At 37.2% G+C, this 19,826-nt stretch overlaps 1 protein-coding gene across 2 annotated transcripts in view; it reads left to right on the plus strand.

Moving 5' to 3' along the window:
• HIPK3 (homeodomain interacting protein kinase 3) overlaps positions 1 to 19,826 on the plus strand; it is a 72,578-nt gene that overhangs the window by 38,093 nt on the left and 14,659 nt on the right. For both annotated transcript variants that reach the window (XM_086613312.1, XM_086613313.1), the window contains exons 3-6: positions 12,258 to 12,381; positions 16,466 to 16,585; positions 18,474 to 18,560; positions 19,398 to 19,582. In XM_086613312.1, coding sequence (XP_086469438.1) covers positions 12,258 to 12,381; positions 16,466 to 16,585; positions 18,474 to 18,560; positions 19,398 to 19,582 — 516 coding nt within the window. The remainder of the gene's footprint in view (positions 1 to 12,257; positions 12,382 to 16,465; positions 16,586 to 18,473; positions 18,561 to 19,397; positions 19,583 to 19,826) is intronic.

Genomic DNA, 19,826 nt, shown 5'->3' on the forward strand with positions numbered 1-19,826 from the left:
TCACCAACGCCCCTTTTAATCTTAGGTACTCACAGTACCGTATCACAACTTGATAAGTCATTGACATACTTTTTGTAGACTATAGTGACTTTTATCTTCAGATTAAAATTTCTTTTTTAAAAATGGGGCTTTGGGTTTTTTGTTTTTTGATATCTGCTGGATTTTATGTCTTTCCCAGTTGGTTATTTTAAGTTATTTATGTTTTAAAAAAAAAATCCGTAATCTTGAATCATAGTACAAGCTGATTTGCTTAAGGGCACTTGCAGCATCAGAGCCTGAAAATAATAATAAAAAAAAGTTTGTCACTGTCATCTAGTCTAGTTCTCAAATGACTAATGAAAATATTCTTATTTATCATTATGCTCTAATGGACTCTCTTTCTCATAAGTTTATGTTACTAGCCTCTGAGTCTCTGCTGTTTTGATTTTGATGTAGATCTGATGCTGTTCTTGTTTCCAACTATTTATTCTCGAGAGGTTATTTCTGTATAAGTCTTCAAGTATTCCAGCATCTCGGCAATTGTTTGATAATAGATAATTTTGCCTCTCATGTCCTAGCAGCATCATTAACGTATATGTTGTTTATAGAGCCTTTGCAAGGCTGGTTGACAGCAGTTCTTCCAGGGTAATTCTAAACACATTTATAGGTCTATCTTGGCAGAGGGATTACTGCCAGGGATTTCTTTTAAGTATATTGCTCTGCTTGTGATAGTTTACGCTACTCTATTAATGGCAAATATTTCTTATTCATGTCTAGTCATGTCAATAAAAAGTTAAGTCTTTACTGCTATCAATCTTAAAATGAAGATTTCACAAGGAAAACATTCAGATAAACTCACTTCGGAGAAATTCATGTTGTACAAAAATCCTACCGAGCTGATGATAATGATCTTGTCTGATTTTACCTATAATCTTTAGCCTACGTCAGTGACCAAAAAGAACTACAGGAACTTCATAAATATAGAAGAAAAATGCAAAGATTTCCCCCACTGATAGAAGCGTGTATGTGTGTGTAGGGACTGTTCAGGTTGCGGGTAGGAAACTCGGGACATTGCTGAAATGGAGCAGTAGTGAGCTGCTTTTCGGAGGCGGGTTTTTTCTTTCAAGAAGAGATTTTTTTTTTTTTTTTCTTTCTTCCAATTTTAACATATGCAGGTAACACTTGCATTTTTAGGTTGACTTCTTGCTAAGAGTGAAAAACACAGTGTAAAAATCCCAGAAAACTTAATGAACTTGACTTAAAAGGAAATATTAACTCTGTTAGTGAAGGCACAGCAGGGCCACGGTTGGGAGCTTCACTAAAAAGTGATGATGTAATGCAGGGCTGGCCTTTGAAAGCTTGTCCTATCTATTTGTAGTATGACAACATAATTTAAAAATAGTTTCTGGGACTAAGAAAAGGTAATGCTTTGATTTGAGGATTTTTCTTTTTTTTCCCCCTTGGAAAATTCATCTATACTGGAAACAAAACTTATTAACTCTCCACATCTCCAAGGAAATCACAAATACCTTTTTAGTAGACATTTGTTAACTGAACTTCAGCTTTCATCTTTTCAAAGAATAGGAGTTTCCAGTAAATGCTCCTACTGTGTAGAGTCTCATAATACCTTAGCCTTTAGGGCTGTGTCCAGGGTTTGGCCAAAGGTTATGTTACATGCAAAATAGTCAGACTTCCCAGTGGTTTTATTGTAACAATTTTTGTTAGTAGTTGGCATTTTGAATAGATTTTTACTGAGTGTGTTTTGGTTTTGAATTTTTGTGCAAGTCATTTGAAAGTTGAAACTAGAATATGTTTTTGACGTAGTGTCGTACTTAGATGAATTATAGATATTATTTGATAGATGTGTCGATTCTCAGATTAGGACATATTTGAAAGTGCTTTGTAATCCTTATTAGTATTATATTAATCCGTTTTTTTGATAGTTCAAATGAAAGGACCCTTGTGTTTTTGAAATAACTACTGTTATTATTTTTTAAAGTTCAGGAAATGTTTATCCGTCCTTACACTTTGCCAACAGAGTTTCTTGCAAAGTCTTGTGAAATTGAGTGATACTTTCTCTGCAAGTTGAGAAGAGCGGGCAGTGAAGATAGCTTACCCTTCCTTTTCCTCTTTGAGAAAAAAAATTATATACAACAACAGCTCCAGGCACTGAGTGGTCAGTGTCCTACAGCCCTACATGAGCAGTAGCGCTGCTGTAAGTGAGGGGAAAGTTCCCGTCTATTTGATCCTTGCTGCCTCTGTTGACATTGTCAACAAGTGTGTCTTTTCCTAACGTGGGTGTCTGTCTATACTGGGAACAGAATGAAGTTTTTAGCCATAAATAATGAGCTGCTCGCAATTATTAGCGTCCTGGACTGGACTCAGAGGGCTTACTTGGATGAAAGGCATCCATTATAGTCCAATTATTATCTAGATCCTGTTATTATCTTTTTTTTTCCTTTAAACTACGCTACCTCTTTTTAGCTTTTATTTGCTCTGACAGAAAAATTATAACATTCTGCTCGATTAAAAAGAATTCACAGTGTATTCCGTTTACCCTGATTTACTTCTCTTTAGTGTGGTGGTAGGAAGTCTGTTTTTTAGTATTAGACACCAGGAAAGAACTGCTTTAAAAAGGTTACCAACATTTATGTAGTGAGAAGAATAAATGGGGAAAAAACCCCAACCCTGTGTTTTAATGTTTGGGCAGTGTGTTACGTTTTTATCTGTTATGTTAATTTAAAAATCTTTACAGAGCAGAGCTTGCAGAAACGCTGGGGTTCTTTGCTGTAGTTACATTCCTGTTGCAGCATGTTGTCAGGGTCTGATGTGACATCAATCTAGATGTAATAGATACATAGTTAAGCAGTTTATTTTGGGATCTGAAACCCTTCTAAGAATAAACAGGCTCTCCTTTCAACAGGAAAGGACAAATAAATTAAAGCAGGATACCAGGGAAGGAAAAATAGAGGGGAAGAAAAAAGAGGAAAGAGTATCTAAGGAGAACATAAAGGGAAAACCATCAGGCTGGTACTGGTGGAGTTCAAGGCTGGGGTGAAACATGTGGAGGGACTGTTGCGTATGGATTCTCTGAGCAGATTGTAGTGCAGTGGCAAGCAGGTGATGTGACATACTGGAAGGCTGAATTCTTAGAGTCTATCCTACCAAAATAGACTTGTTTAATTGTCCTCACTAGCAGTCCAAGGGTTTAATTCGTTGGGAAGGAAAACAAGTAACCTTTTAAATTTTCTAATGTAATTTCTTAGTTGTGTCTGAACATTGACAGATGATTTTCCATAGTGCCCCAAAGCTTAGGTTCTTCAGTATTTCCCCATGATTATTTTAGTGGGATCACTAAACCATGGATAAGGATGTGACTTATTCTGGTGGTGTCATATTTATACCAGGAGTCTAATCGTAGAAGTCTGTATGGGAAAAACTCACCAGGTCAGCCAGCCAGTTCTCTTTCCAGTGCATCATAAATTACTACAGCAGTATACAAATAAAACTTAAAGTTGTTGAACTTCAATGTGTACTGTACATCGGGTTTATGCATTGTTGTATGAAAGCAACAGATCCCAATAGAACATTGCACCAGACATCTATCTGTTGTGTATGAATTTAGAAGTAGATTTCAAACCTAGAAGTGTTTAAAAATAATTTTATTCACCAGCAAGTCTCTACTAGTGTAACCTTGAGAAAGCAGATTTAATTTCATGGATGTTAACCCACCTGCCCCAGTTGCTGCTCTGTAGGTTTTCTGTCATGACTTTCTTGTAATGTTTCTGTTGTTTGGCTTTTTTTTTTCCCATTTAGCTGCTGACATAGCTATTAAGCGACTACTTTATATAGGGGAATATCTGAAGTGAAACAGATTCTGGTGTTCCATTTATTTAGTGAACAGGACAGGAGTCTCCTAAGTGGAACTGTGGCATCAGTACTTGACTTTTTGCTAGTGTTTGATCCTCTCCTCGGGTGGAGGCCAGTTTGTGGTTACCCACAATGGATTTGAGAGGCTGCACACACAACTTCTTACTCCATAGGAAGGCAGATGAGGAAACTCACCTGTTTGAGAAGAGAGTTACTTGTCATGGGTGACTTCAGTGTGCCACCCGAACTGTGCGCCTTATTCAGCACCTTGGCGTTGTTTGTAGGAGCAGAGCGCAGTGTAAAGGCAGAGTACGGTCCCCGCTGCAGGTGAGGACAGAGGCAACCAGCTCTTGCAACCCTCAACTCTTTTCAAAGGTAAAGCACTGCAAGGTGGTTTCACAGGTACAAGTGAAGCATACAAGCGCGAGTATGCAAAGCATATCGTCAAAATTCAGTTATCGATAAGTAACCTCATTTGATTCTTTGAATACTGACACTGCTATCCAAAGTGTAAATAAAATGTATTAAATTGCAGACTTTATTTATCAATAAAGCATCTGAAGAGTTTCTTTGTACATGATTTTCATCATTATATTGATACATCAGTATCTACTTTGCTTAATTTTCATGTAATTCAAAAACTACTTAGCATGTCAAGTACACAAATAAATTACTTGGTAAGTTGCAGTCTTTCTGAGAAGAAACAAAATCATGAAAAGGCAGAAGCGTAAACATCTTCTGGTTTTAATAAAATCAATGTCTCATTTCACTAGAGATAGTGAATAAGTGGAAAAGAATCTGTTGAAATCACTTCTTATTTTGTTATTCTCAGCTGAAAAAATCAGAAAGAAATAACTTATCTTTAGTACATCCCATAAGAGGTAAGAGAAAGTGTATTGGGTTAAAATTTGTGATGGCTCTTTCAAAACAAAACTCTTCTTCAGTGTCAGGGAAGAGTACTAGGATAGTTTGCTTGTAATTTTTGTTTTACTTGATGAAATTACCAAAGATGTTTTTGTTATTTGTCTGATTTGATTTCCTGTTGTCTTTTTTTCTCCCCCTTCATTTGTGAGCCCTATATTCAAATTAACTCTTTTTGCAGTGGTTGCTTCTTTTTGTAAGTAGTTACGTATTCGGGCTGTTCTCTGTACAAGGTTTTTAAATCCTGTCTCCTTCTCAAGGTCAGGTCAGGGTTCAAAGTTAAACTGGCAGCTGCGTGTCGGTCTTGTACGTTATATAGGAAGGCTGTGATGTTAAGTATGTCTTCTTCAGCCCTTGAGCATCGCATAGTTCTATGAAAAAGTTTTATTACGCTAAAATGAAGTCTTTTTTACCAGGAAATGAAAATTCCTTTTGCACAGCGCTGTGGACACCACCACAGCAGTACCACGGCCTTAGAGGTTTACAGGAGACATGGTGACTCATTTCCTCCTGTCTTCACTATCACTTGCCACGTGAGGGTCCGGTAGTGCACCAAACTCCTTCAAAGCAGGAATGAAATTATGAATGAGGGGATAACTTCTTATATCTTCTTGAACGTATTTGTTCTCCCTGTGTTTTGTGATATACAGTGACATTGCCCTAAATTGCAAAGTGATATTTTTGATTCTTTCCTGCCACCTCAAAGACACAGATGCTGCTATCCAGCTTAACTAGCGTTTCCAGTCTGTTTCCGAGCACTTACATTTTTGCTTTCAGTTTAAATCCTCTTACCTTCTTAGAGTTTAAAAAAAAATAAAATCAGAATTTGCTAGTTATGTACTTCCTAATGCCCAATCATGGCAGAGTTAGAAGAACACTAGAAAACTGTACAAGAAGATTGTGAATGTAAATGTATAACGCAGTTTTACTTTATAGATTTACAGCAACAATCCTTTCAAAGGATAGGAAGGCAAGCTCGTTGTCTGGCATAGCATACCATACTTGCATTTCAAAGACCAAATGTACGTTAACACATGACACTACCAATCGGTATTCTAACATCTCAGTGGGCTTAAAAGCAAGAGATAATTCAATTATGAAAGTGTTCTTAAAAAAAAAAAAGTCACTCAAGTGAACATATCTGTAACATGACTTTTCAATACTTCTATAAATTTTATTGACATAATTTTTATTGTAATGAAATAGCGTTATGAATAACAATTATTCTGACCATAAAGAAGATTGTAGAGATTTTTTAGTTTGGATCAAGGGATTTGCTTGGGTAGCTCTTATCTTTGTGCAACAATAGTGATTTTAATATGTAGGAAATGAGATACGTGTGTTATCAGATCTGTGGTCTATATATTTTGGTATTTTATTGCTGGAGAAGGTTACACTTCAGTGTCTACTGATGCAGGTTTCTTCCAACTCCGCACAGCTGATGGCTGTTTTTATTGTATGACCGTATGAACCTTACTGTTTAGTCTAGAACTGTTGTGGATATTTCTGTTGATCAATTCTTAAATATTTTTAATATTCTTTAACTCAACAGCGGCCCCTGATTGAAAGGCTAATTGCATTCTGGTTTTAAAAAATAATATCGTTATATTTGCATCGGTCTTTAATCTCAAAGGGGATGGGGGATTCCTTGGTCTTCTATAGTGAGGCAGGGTATTAGAAACACCTGGCTGCTTGTCTTCTGTTGTTTTATATATAATTTTGTAATGTTGCTGATCGTTCGTTCTTTCTTGAAGCTTTACAGTTCTAACCGGGATTTCTTCTTGAACCTAAGTCTCTTCAAGTCTTTAATTTATATTGTCCTTCTCTGCGTCTTTTCTATTTGATGTATCCTTTTTCAGATGGGGGTGACCAAAACTGAACACAGAATTCAAAAGTGAACACACTCTATTCAAGGTGAGGGAATATCACCAGTTTTATATAAGGCATAATAATTTTCAGTATGTCTTTGTCATTTAAAAATAAATACTGATATCCTGATTATTTTTGTTCCCAATTGTAAAATATTCTTCTCAAGTAAACTGTGAAGTTGTATAGATTTTTTTGTTGTTGGAACGTTGGTTAATTTATTACCTATTAATTCTTACAGGTAATTAATGAATGAATAATGTACATTAATTTTCACTATGGTTTACTATACACCATGTATTCTCTACTGCCTGTCATTGTGTTGATCTAATTGCATGTTTGAAATTCCCTCTGAAATGCACCAAATGCAATAGAGAACCAACTGTTCTTTATATCCTTCATCATCCACAGATTTTGTCATGTCATAGTTCATTCCCATTGCATCCTTCAGATCATTGAAGCATACTTGCCTGTGTTTTTTTTTCTGAGTATTGCCACCTTGAGTTGGATCCCTCTAGCCTAGTCTTTCCTATGTTCTTGCAGATCTTTTAGAAAGGTTTGCACTCCTCCAAATTCATAATGAAGACTGGTAGTTGAAGAAAACTAATTGTACATGAGAATACTCATTAGAATGTCCATTACCATTTCTCATTAACTTCTTCACTGCATCTGATCTTTCTCGTAGAACTCCTTCAGAAGAAGAGCTACACATCTCACAACCCATATCTAGTTATTTCTTTTGTGAAGTATATGCTTATGTTATGCTAGTAATGGTAGTTTGGGGCAGGGGGGAAGTGTTATTCTCTGGTTTGTAATCCATTTTGACTGTAACTCTTGCAAATTGTATTTGTTTACATGAGTTGATCCATAGGTTGGCTTTTAACAACTCAGTAATAAAAAAAAGATAAGCATCCTGCCCTTTTGATGGCTTCTTTGCATAAGTATTTGTTATGATGATGGCAGTGTGCTGTATCCTGAGCAGGTGAAGTATTAAGCACTGTCGCAATGAATAGTGGTAGTTAAGGGTAGTAATGTTTGGCTTATATGAGAAGAGTATAAATTCTGTGTTGCATGCTCATATTAGAAACGCTATCTGTGTTTACCTTCAACTATATGAATATACAGAAGCAAAAAATTATGGAGAGACAGTGTTAGAATTCTTACTCGGGGTGTTTTAAATTGCAAAGTCAAAATGACCTGGTAAGGCTTATATGCCTGTTTGGAAGGAATTTTGCCGCCAAATCTGTAATGAAGAGGTAATGCTGCCAAGGGTATACTAGCATTTCTGATGTGTAGCATCTTTGGAGTAGACGATAGCAGCTGGGGAGAGGAAGTAGCTCCATGTTCCTCATATGGCACTATTACCTTCAGCTGCTGGCGTGGAAGTTGGTATGGCTAAAGTTGGTATGGCGTGGAAGTTTAGGTGGTGGCTAAAGGTTTTGATCTTGAAGAGAAATCACGTGGATGTGTTGAAAGGAGTGGGAGACATGAGGGGAGGAAGGCTATTTATATACTCTTCTCTCATCTGGAGAGTGGCAACCTGATGGTCAATAAATAAAACAATGGCATGTGGTAGACAGTAGATACATGGGCCCTTTCATACTGCTGAAAGAGAAATAGAAATAAAAATTGCTCAATCTTTAATCTCGTTTCCTTGATATGTGAGGGGGTACATATGATTGTTATGGGACCTTCAGTGGGAACGCATTTGAGAAATTATTTGTGCATTCAACAGAATTTTTCATAAAGTTAGCAGTTTCAGGAAGCTGCTGTTTTTATTGTTTTATGCTGTTCTTCAGTTATTATGTACGTTAACTGTTGGTTTTTAGCTTTTTTATTTAGCTTTTGTTATAAAAATGGATTTCTGACTGAAGACTTCTAGGTAGTGATCATTTGAACTGGCTTGAGTTCTTACAGTTGTTGTGATGACTTATTTTTTTTAATATGGCTAATTCTTTGTTCCTCCATTATAAAGGTTGGAAGAATTTTTCTGCTACTGTGCTAAGGTTTTGATTTTTGTGTAGTTTTTGCTTGCTTGTTTGTTTTTTTTAACCCTCCCTCGAGGAATTATTTCACTTTTTTTCGAATGTGCTTATTTTATTGCTTCATTCTAAACTGGCTAACATGCTGAAGCTAAATTATTTTATGAAATGTTCTGATCTTCAAGCAAGTTAAGAGCATAAATTGTGTGGTTTCTTTCCTCGTAAGCTCAGAAAAACCTATAGAATAATATTTATATTCATGGCCTGTGATATAATAAATAGAAATGTGACTATCCAAACAAGCAGCTGAAGCAAATACTCATTTGCATCTTTCATCTTTTTAGCTATTTCCAATTGAAAAATCTGCTTCAAGATATTTCATTGAGCTGTGCTGTATCAAGCGAGAAAGGAGGATTTCAGATTTGTTAATCTAGGAATTGTTGCTTAATAAAGTAAATCCAGTTTTGTAATATTACATTTCAAATTCTAAATGAAATTTTCTGTTGAGGTTTTTAATTAATGTTGAATTAACGTTGATAGGAAGGAAAGAGATGCGCTCTTTGTAAAAATCTTGCTTTTAATTTCATTTAAGTGTATGTAAGTAAGATTTATTATCCTTAAGAAGTTTAGAAAATTCTAGTGTTCTCCTTGTTGATGTCTTGGTATGGGAAAACAGATGGTATTTAGTAAGTCGGAGATGACAGTAGTTTCTGGTGTACTGAGCATCTTGTCTGAAGCAGATACCAAGCAGTAGTAAGTGTGTGGTGTTTTGAGAGAGAGAAGTACTAAGTTACATCTCTTTTGAGAAAGTGACTGTGTCGTGACATCTGGAGTTCCTACTACTTAATTTAATGTCTATGGTTGTAGTTAGGAAAGGGAATACCTTCCTTTTAAGCTGTATTTCTTTCATGAAAAAAGAGCTGTGGATCATCTTAAAAAAAAAAAAAAAAAAAGGAAGAATGACTCCCTCCTTTTTAACCCTTTCCTCCCCAATTCTCCAAATAGATTTTAACTGGAAGTTTAGAAGGAGGAAAGAGAGGGGAAAAAAGGTGCTTTTGAGCATACCACTAACAAACTTGTTTTTCTTTATCAAAAATATTTGAGCTGGTTAAAACTAATCAAAACATAATCAAACCAAGTACTTGTTCTTTTGTAGCTTTGTCTGCTGCGGGAGTGTTGCTCCATTTTAAGGACCAGCATGAGGCCATGGTAGGAGGTGTTGAACCTGAAAAATGGTGAATTTGATGTTTCTGTGGAGCAGCAGCTCTTCAACTTTCTCACTTCAGGCCAGCACGAGCACGATTTTTGTTCGCTCTGCTGTAATGAGGTGCAGGTAGCCCTGTTTGGGAGCACATTTATTTCCTCTTCCTTTCTGGATGGTAGGTCAGGTGTTGGGAAGTGAGGAGCACACCAGTCTTGCCTCTCCTTAAATATGTCACTTTTCCTTAGACTTGTCAGTGCTTTTATTGGTATTGCAGAACTGCTTGGTACCCATGAAAAACTAACAGATTACTGTATTGTGGAATCCAGTGGGTCTTTTTTCTTTTTTTTTTTTTGGTCATCCTACCTACCCTTAGTGGTCTTTTATTTGCAATCCTATCCCTCAAAAGAAACGAGCGACAGACTGACCGACTGTGGCTATTTTTATACGGTGCACATATTAACCGTTGAGTAAATGTAAGAGGTTTTAAAGAGCTTATTTTAGCAGAAGCATTTGTTAAAGCCCCTATATCCATAGGCTGCATGTATATTCATTAACTATTCAGGGCTGTAACGTAATACAACAAAAGGAAGTGTATTTTAACAGAGATCTGTAGCAACCGTACACAGGCTGGCACCCAGCCAGCGGCTGAAGGCAGACGTTTCGTACGGCTGTTTCTAGTCTTGCGGCATCTAGATGTGTCAAATCTATTTCTCAAATAACGAAACTAGCTGGTACTTACTGCAGTGGCGTGATCTCGCATTGCAGAAATATGTTATGTTTGATCCCTAGAAGTTTATTGTAATCAGATCTTTGAAGGCGGTGGAAAACTGAGCCTCTCCAGTTTCACTACCAGTGTGACAAGATTTATCCTTCATAGGATCGCATCTGAAATGGTTTGTGACAAGGATGGGAAGAACTGAAGCACTGGCATGGACGGAAAGTGCATAAATATTTCACAGTGTGTTCTGTCCTGTAGGCTTGCTTATCTGTGGTAAGCCTCGGGTTTTCTCCCTGGAAGTGGCCTGGGTGGTTTCACTGGTCAGGGATGGGGCAGAGCGTTGGGAGTCTGTCCCCGACAGTGCACATCCATCCTTGGAGCTTGGACTCTGTCTATGTACAGCTTCTGCCAACTACTCCTTATGAAAAGGGATGGAGATGCTTCAGCTCTTGGTCTACTGTGTACTGTAAAAACAGCTTCTCTGTCTCAATGTAGTATGAAAATAGGAATTTGTTCCCAATCCAGTACATTTTGGTAAATTAAAGAATATTTTGATAAAAGTAAATGTCAGAGGAGAAGATATGAGATATGTAGGGATTTACTACGGTCAGAGTTTTTGTTTGTGGAACATCAGTATGATACACCAGCATGTGCTGAAGTGTTAGATTTTTAAGCTTTTACACAGATGAGAAATTGTGATTTTTATCTCACCAGCTTGTTACCTGGTCAGTTAAATGCTACTGTGCTGCCCAGTTGCAATGGGAATTACCCTGTTAGTATTAAACACCTTCCTACTGTTCTGTGGCATGTTAAGCTATCAGCAGATTGTCTGTTTTAAAAGTAAATCACTTTATAGTATGAAACTTTATAAATTCTATGTCTCCAGGCCTCTTTATATATTAGCATACATATATATTTTAAGTCATTCTCTTTTTGTTAATAGGTTGAATGAACTGGGAGGGAAGGTTTAAAAAGAACAAATGCAGTTAAAATGGCTATATGTGAAATATTTGAGTTTTGTTCCACGTGAACAGAAATGTTGAAAGCCCCTTTAGCAGCTGTGTCAACACCAATTTTTCTGGTTCTTAAGTACAGAAATAAATTCAAATGCTGTTGGTTAAATAATTCACATTTGGTTTAGGTGAAAAATAAGACCTAGTCGCTTTAGCAAGTGCAATGGTTTCATTTAAGTGATTTAAAAATTGATCACATTGAACTGATTTGAGTGCATTAAGGGATTTGCAGTTATGTAATTAAATTGGTATTTTAAATAGCTTTAAATGTACTGTCCAGTTGGGAAGTATGCAAGTGTATTTTCAGATAAAACTTTTTATTTGTTTGTTTTTGAAGTAAATGACTGTATTGTGTTTAGAATGTAGTTACAGACATATGACACTGAGTGGACGAATCATTTGGGACATACTGGAGGAAAGGCAAAAATGTTGAATCAGTAACATTCTGTTTTTCGGGCATATCAGTTGTTTTAATGTACATACCAAACTGATGCTTGTAGGAAAAAAAAAAATCTAGGAGCTGCAAAATTTTACCATGGATTATCTAGATAAAGAAAAATGTGATTTCCTGTGTTATGATTTTATTGAAATAATTAGCCTGTGTTTTCAATTAACAGCTTTTTGGATTTTTTTTTGTCATGTTGGATTGTTGAATTACCTTTTTTCCCTAAGGAAAAAATTCAGTAACCATGTTTAATTTGCAGAGCACCGGAGATCATACTGGGATTGCCGTTTTGTGAAGCCATAGACATGTGGTCCTTAGGGTGTGTGATTGCAGAGCTGTTTCTTGGATGGCCGCTGTACCCAGGAGCACTGGAATATGACCAGGTAGTAGAATAAATTTCACAAGCATACGTACGCTTTCTGCAACTTAAGAATTTCAGATAATCCAGGATTTCAAATGTTAATACCATCCTTTATTAAGTAGTATTTCTTCAAGTCTGTTCAGTGCTTTTAATTTAGTCTTATTGATTGTCCTAGAAACATAAATCCTGTTTCTAGATGAAACTGTATATTGCACAACTTTTCTGAATTAAAGTTCAATTTTTCTTTTATTTTTTCTTTTTTTTTTCTTTTTCCTATCTTGCAAAATAAGTGTTAATATTGAAGCTGTTTTTTCTGATGGAAGCCAAAGTTAGTGGCCACTATCATGGCGTTGTAATCTCTCTTTTACTTGCCATGAATGGGGTTGACTCTGGAATGTCTGTTCAGATGTCAGGATTAGTTGCCTTCTGAATACTTCCTGATGCTTTCTGGAAATCCAGCTTAGCGCAAAGATTTGAGAACCTATACTTCACAAGGAACAAGAATCAACTGTTGCAGTAATGCTGTGTATATGCAATGGTAAAGCTTGAAGCTATGCCTTTCGTTTGTTGGAGTTTTCAGCTACTGACGCCATTGGCATTATTGAGCTGACTTAAAAAAAAATTGTTTCTAATGAAAGATGTAGTACATTGTCTATTTAGAACACTTAAGAGAGAGGTCTCTAATTTTCTAGCATAATGTAGAAATTTGGAAGGAATGTAATCAACATTCTGACTATCCCTGCCTGGTTTTGAACTTCAGAAGTGAAGAAATCTCCTGAAAATCCCAAATGTAACAGCACTGGCTTTTTACTGACGTCTACATCTTTGATTCAACGTTCAGTTTAGGGACAGTTCTCCCAAATGTTTAGATATTCAAATCCTGATCTTCATGCAGTGGGTTTTTGGCTCCCTGTGGTTACAGATCAGACCTACTTTTCCAAAAATCCTTTCATTAAAACCACTGTCAGGGGAACATACTGATTTTTGTGATGATTTTGGTAACGTTTCATGTTTCAGTTTCCTTCATCTACACAAAATTTGATGTTTCATGGGTAGGAAGTAAGCTATGAGTGAAACACGGGTTGAGGCCATGATGCATTTAGAAGACCTTTGTGCAGGGTGTTGCTGTTAGAACGGAGAACAAAAGAGGAAACAACTAACAACCACATAATTCATTATGTTCTTTAAGGAAAAAGTGAAGGCATTTGTTCTTGGAAAGAATATGAAATAGTCTGAAAAATTTCCAAGAACTTGGTGAATTATTTCCAAGAACTTGATAAATTTATTTACTTCTTATTTTGAAAGAAACTGCAGGAGAAGATCTGGACTTAAAAAAAAAAAAGTGCTAAAATATGTAATTTTTAGAATTACCTTCACTTTTGACCCTATAGTGCTGGTAAGTAGCTGTTAAAAGGGTTGCAGCGGTGGGTGAGGAAGGACCTGTAAGCCCACTTCGTGATCTTCTGATCATGATCTCACATATAGGCAGATGCTGCTTCTGGATGTGGAACGTGGCTTTGGACCACATCTTCAGTCACTGACAATGCAGTAGGGATTTGAATGGTGGAGAACGCTGCCTGTGTCCCAATTCTTTCCTCAAATTAACTTGTGATTTGTCATGATGGCAGCAGCCCAGACTGCTAACGTGTGCCAACAGGCTTACAATATGAGCCTCTGACTTTTGTACAGAGAGCAGTAACAGTGTAAAGCTCAATCTTATGATTATGAGTATGTTTTTTCAGAATAATACAGAGTCTCATTTGAAAAGAGGACCTTCCTTCCCCTGCTGTACCACAGCCATCATGTTGTGTATGAAACCCAGGCAGATGAAGGCAGTTTAGTACCTTCGTAGTGCTTGTTGGCTCATCTTTTTCTCAGTTTTAGAAGTCAGGTCCTTATGACAGCATGTTCCTGTCACTTGTTTCTTGCCGTTTTAGGCCCAGGGCTTACATGGCTCAACCTCTGGATACTGCTGGACAGTGCAAGTAAACAGCATTGTCACCAATGACAGCTACCTTCCAAGATGCAGTGCTTCATGCAAAGGACTATATGGATTAGGGGTTAATCTTGATGCCCATAAGATTTTCTACTTGCTTTACAAGTGAATACTGAGTTGAAAAGACATTTAAAGACAGACATATCATTCAAGTTTGCTGGAAGCATCAGTTAGTAACTCGTCTAGCAACTTGTCTGATCTGCGTGTTAGAGAAGTCATGGCGGAAGAGGAGCTGGAACCTCCTCTACACCAGCAGGAATTAACCTTGCTTTAGTCAGCCTTGTCATTGCGCTCAAGCGGGTCTGCAAAACTTGCTTCAGAGATATTTAATTCAGGGTTTTCCTCAGTGTAAATGAGTACAGCAGTTGTAGGAGATGAGCCCCAAGGAAATTCCTTTCCTCCTGCCACATTGTATGTGTCACCAAGTAATTGAACAGGCAAGGCTTTTGTGCTGCATTTCCCCCTGTCCCCCTGGCATGTGACAGCCAACACGCTAGCCCTTGAAAGGAACCTCTTAGTTGTTATATTCATTTGTGATTATATCCAGTAACAGCTGTACTTCTCAGTGGAAAATAGCCGTGTCTTCTGAGCTTTAACACTCATTAAAACAAGCACAGGTGCTTAACTGCTAAATTTTTGAATAAATGCATTGTCTTCCTCTCTCCCTCCCAATTTGTAAGACTTTAGAATATGCTTAGAAAAACTAAATTATCTAGAAACAGTTCTGGTCAGACTGAGATTCTCTTTACTCCCTGATGTAGTGAATTATGGAAGATACCAAATACTAAAAGTTGGCAGCATTGCATTTAGTTCCTTCCCACTTCGATCCATCACTTACGTTTCACCCAGAGCCTTCTGTCTATCTTTCCTCTCACCTGCCCATCAGTTTTTCTCTTCTCGGGTGCTCTTAGCTCTCAAGTCCTCTGTCTTTCATTAAATTCATCTTATCTTCCAGTTTCTGGTTTGGTGTATTTCACCGCTCTCTCCTTTTAATTTTTTTCCTTTCTTTCCTTTTTTTTCCCCATTCTTTCTTATTGCTCGGCTGCTCCACCTTTTTCAGAGGCTGGCCCCCATCAGCACCCCCTCTGTGTGGCCTGGGATCCTGCCCAACACCCTTCAGCACTCACTCCCATCAGACCTTCAGCACTGGCTGCTGGAATCTGTGCTCCCTCCATCCCGACCTGCAGCAAGCTCAGTTTTCAATTATTGGCAATTATTCTTCCAATTCATCTTTCTTGAAGGTGGTTTTTTAATTTTTGAAGTAGTATTGCTTCAGGAATAGCTCCTCCCCCTTGTACAGTGAATTAACATTGCATGCACAGTAATTAAAAGCACATCAGAAAGTGTTGTTTCAACAGATTTCTGTTGAAGCCTTGAATCTTAACTAGTTTAGGTAATACTTTGTATCATCGACTATAAGAAAGGTAATGAAAAATGCAGAGTTAAATTATCTTCTACAATAAATGCATGGTAATAGTTTCAGTGGAAAAGAGCATCTGACCTTTTCAAGCATAAAGCTAGTCCATTCCCATCGCATTCAATAGCCAATTTTCTGAGACAAGGACAGTATCTTTTGCTGGATGCCTACAGATTGTACACTCTTTCCAAAGCTTGAAATACAGATGTGTCAGATGTAAAAGGCTGATACACTGGACACGGCAAACGGCAAGGATTTTTATAGCGTTGTATAATGAGAGTATGCAAAAAAAAAAAATCATCAAACTTCTGTACACAGCAAAGCACTCTTACTAATTTTCCTGTTTAGAATGGAAATATTACATTTAGGATTTGAATGAGTTGAGGAGGTAATGACAGCCACTCTCTCCAGCTCCTCATTTCTGTGACCAAACTTTAAAAGCTTGCTTATGTAGGTCACTTCAGAGGTTTATTTATGTATGGCTTTCTCTGAGAGGCGGGCAGAGTGGTATCAAGCGCTCAGTGTTAGGTTTCTCCCCTGTGCAAGATGTCGTTATCGAACTACAGTGCTCTGAGGGTGCTTCATTTTGCCTTTTTTTTTTTTTAAATGAAATGGAAAGTTTTTAACCACGTGGATGGGATTTTGAAAATCAGAGGTAAATTATTTCCTTTTTTTTTTTCTTCCTTTCCTCAGATTCGTTACATTTCGCAGACTCAAGGTTTACCAGGAGAGCAGTTGTTAAGCATGGGAACGAAAACTGCAAGATTTTTCTGTAGAGAAACGGATGCACCATATTCTAGTTGGAGATTAAAGGTAAACAGTATAATATAGTAGGAAACAGTATATTATTTTGTGAGCAGCAAAGCCAGAGAGGCCGTGATTCACTAGGATATTGTTAGCTCCCTTCCACATCTCCTGTGTTTTTTATCAGCCCTCGCTCTGGATCACTTCCGTTTTTCCCGTTTCCCAAAACCAGTGCTCTGCCCATGCCCACGTTCCCTCCACACCGACTGGCCCAGAGGCAGATGTGGTGCAAGTGCCAGGCTGTGTGGTGGCCGGGTGGCCAGCGCACCGCTGCCAGGTGGAGAGGCAGCGTCGGATTCAAATTAAGCCTTGTATCTCCAGAGGTACTAAATGATGAGGTTTCTTTCCTCTTACTCGGTTGCTGCTTTTCACTTCTCTTTAAAGAATTTGTCTCTGAGGCCCAAAGTGCTCTGTCAAAATTTGTTCAAAACTAGTTTCAGGACCAGAACTTTCTAGGAGAAAGAGGATTAAGACACAATATGACTGTCTACAGCTATTTCCTTCAGATCTCCTGCTAAAAGAGTCTTTGTTAACTGAAAGCTTCAATACAATAAAAACAGGTTAAATGGAAAAAAAAAAAGTAGTCTTATGGTCTGCACACCTTTCTTCTCTCTAAGCAATGTTATTGCACAACGACCATAAGCAGAGCTTTAGCTTCCTGTGCAAATATTTATTTTTTTGAATTGTACTACTTCATGGCGCTGCTTCACTGAATTTGCGGAAGACTGGAGGAGTCAGGAAACAGTTACAGTTGACATAAAACTTCAGCAGTAACAAACAGCTGAGGAGCTCAAAGCACAAGTTGCGTAACTCTCCGCAGTAACTTGATAAATCCCCGGCGTGTGTTGAGCCAAACGGCCGGGGCCACTACTGCCCCACTGTAACGCTGCTCAATCACCTTATGTAAGGATTCTCCAATTACACTGTCCTGATTATTCTAGTTTTCTGGGTTTTTTGGGGGGGCAGTTGATCAGTAGGTGACAACTTAAATCTGTCTTTTCCATATCAGAGAACCTAAACAAGTTCTTGATGCAAACAGCACTCCCCATTTTCAGAAGCTGTTACTTTCAGAGGTTAAATCTCTTGCAGCAGACTGGGTGCTGTTTTGGAAGAAGAAAGGAGTTTTGGTATGGACCATTGGTCATTATGCACAGTTTTTGTCAAAGTGAATTTCGGAAATTTTGGAAAGTTTTCTGTAATCTGTGTGATAAAAATTTTCCCTGCAGTTCTGCCTTGCCTCCTGCAACATGGACTCTTAAAACCTGCCTCCTGGTGCTGTCTGTGTTGAAGGAGGAAAATTGTAACAGAAAGTGGTACTCCAGCTCATAAATCGCTGATAGGTGATGGCATTCATTCTCTGGGATTTAATTGTTTGTTTCATACTTCAGTATTTAAAATACTTACATCTGCTGTTGTGTGTGTACAGGGGTAAAAGTATAAAAATAACAGAAGAGAACTCAAAGAGAAATTGAGCAGAACCTACTTGAGTTTTGGTTTTTACAGTGGTGTGATGTTGCTGCTGTTTGGAGTTAAAAGTCCAAGTTTGAGGAAATGTGTAAAATACAAGTAATAGAAAACCTGTGATATATAAAAATACAAGCACATGAAAGAATTTCAGTAAACAATGTTTTGCTGGGCTTTGGACTCTTCCTGTGTGATTTACAAACCATCTATTGTACTCCAGTACTGTGATCACTCAGACATGAAATTCTGTAGTTCGCATTTCATTTTAGAAAAAGAAAGTAATCAGCAAAGCAGCATACAACTATACAGTTGAAATATTAATTATTAAAAAAAAACCAGGTTTATTAGGCCAATAAATATATAAAGTTACTTTGTAGCTGTAAGTGTCCCTTACTGTTAGCTTCTAAACTTGACTTTCCTTTTCTTTTTTGAGACATTGGAAGAGCATGAGGCAGAGACAGGTATGAAATCTAAAGAAGCCAGAAAGTATATTTTCAACAGTTTGGATGATATAGTGCATGTAAGTATTAAAGCATTCTTCCTTTGCAAAAGGAATGTGTGATTTTAAAACGTTTTACTAGCTCGAAATATTATTTAGAATATTATAATGGATATGATTGATATACAATAAATTCTCTGTATATGTTGCTCTGAGGAAAATGTCTAGCTATGTCAGCCCTTTGGGCTTTTTATAAAATCTTCCTTTGTCATTGCTTGTGTTAAACAGTGGTACTTGTCCATGTGGTGAGGAGAGCCCTTTAATTTTATGTGTAATGTATTCTTTCTCTTCTACCTTACCCGCTGTTCAGGGTAAAAAAAGAATGCATGTGGATCCTGCTATCTTAACTATAGAATCTCCAGTATAATTCTACTATCTTAACAATATAACTCAATATAATATTTTTTCCTTTTTTAAAGAAACTTTTCCACACTTTTCCTTAGCTTTTTAACTCTCTAATCAATAACAAAAGAAAATTTTTCATTTTGTTCCGTATCCTGAAAAGAGAACAATATGTTTTTGCAAGATTGATATTAATACATCTTCAAAATTCTTTTTTTCAAGACTACCTCTGTAGTTTAAGTTAGACCATATAAAGATCTTTTTCCCAAATCTTACTTTTTAAATTCCAAGTGCCAGACTGGAATAAAGCCTTCAGGGTTTTTAGCTGGGGAGAGTGCAAGGGGAGTAGAAAAAAGTCACCAATTCCAAGCCAACCCTATTGGGATAAGCTAGCAAATTCACCATGCCCCACGTGATAAAAATCATTGAATATTAGTATTTCACAGCAGAAAACAGTAACAGAAAGAATTAAGCCAATATACGTGCCTTCTAACTGACTGTTTTGTTCAATGCCAGGTGAACATGGTGATGGATTTGGAAGGAAGTGACCTGTTGGCAGAGAAGGCAGATAGGAGGGAATTTGTCAGTCTGTTGAAGAAAATGTTGCTGATCGACGCTGATTTAAGAATCACTCCAGCTGAGACCCTGAACCATTCTTTTGTCACCATGAAGCACCTCCTTGATTTTCCTCATAGCAACCAGTATGTAACACACACAAAATATATTTTTTTAAATCTCTGTTGTAGCAATTCATATATATAATAGTGTTGTTTCATCCATTATCAGAGAGGGAAGTCATTTTTTTAGCGTCTTAGAGAATTCTTTCAAGTGCTTGCAATATTAGGCACATCTGCTTGGTCAAGGAAACTGTTTGAATAACTATAATTTTTTCTGGAAAGTAATATTTAGAGCCATAGGGTTTCTAAGTTATCATTTATATGCCTG

Source organism: Tauraco erythrolophus, chromosome 6 (genome assembly GCF_009769465.1).
Source record: "Tauraco erythrolophus isolate bTauEry1 chromosome 6, bTauEry1.pri, whole genome shotgun sequence".
NCBI lineage: Eukaryota > Metazoa > Chordata > Aves > Musophagiformes > Musophagidae > Tauraco > Tauraco erythrolophus.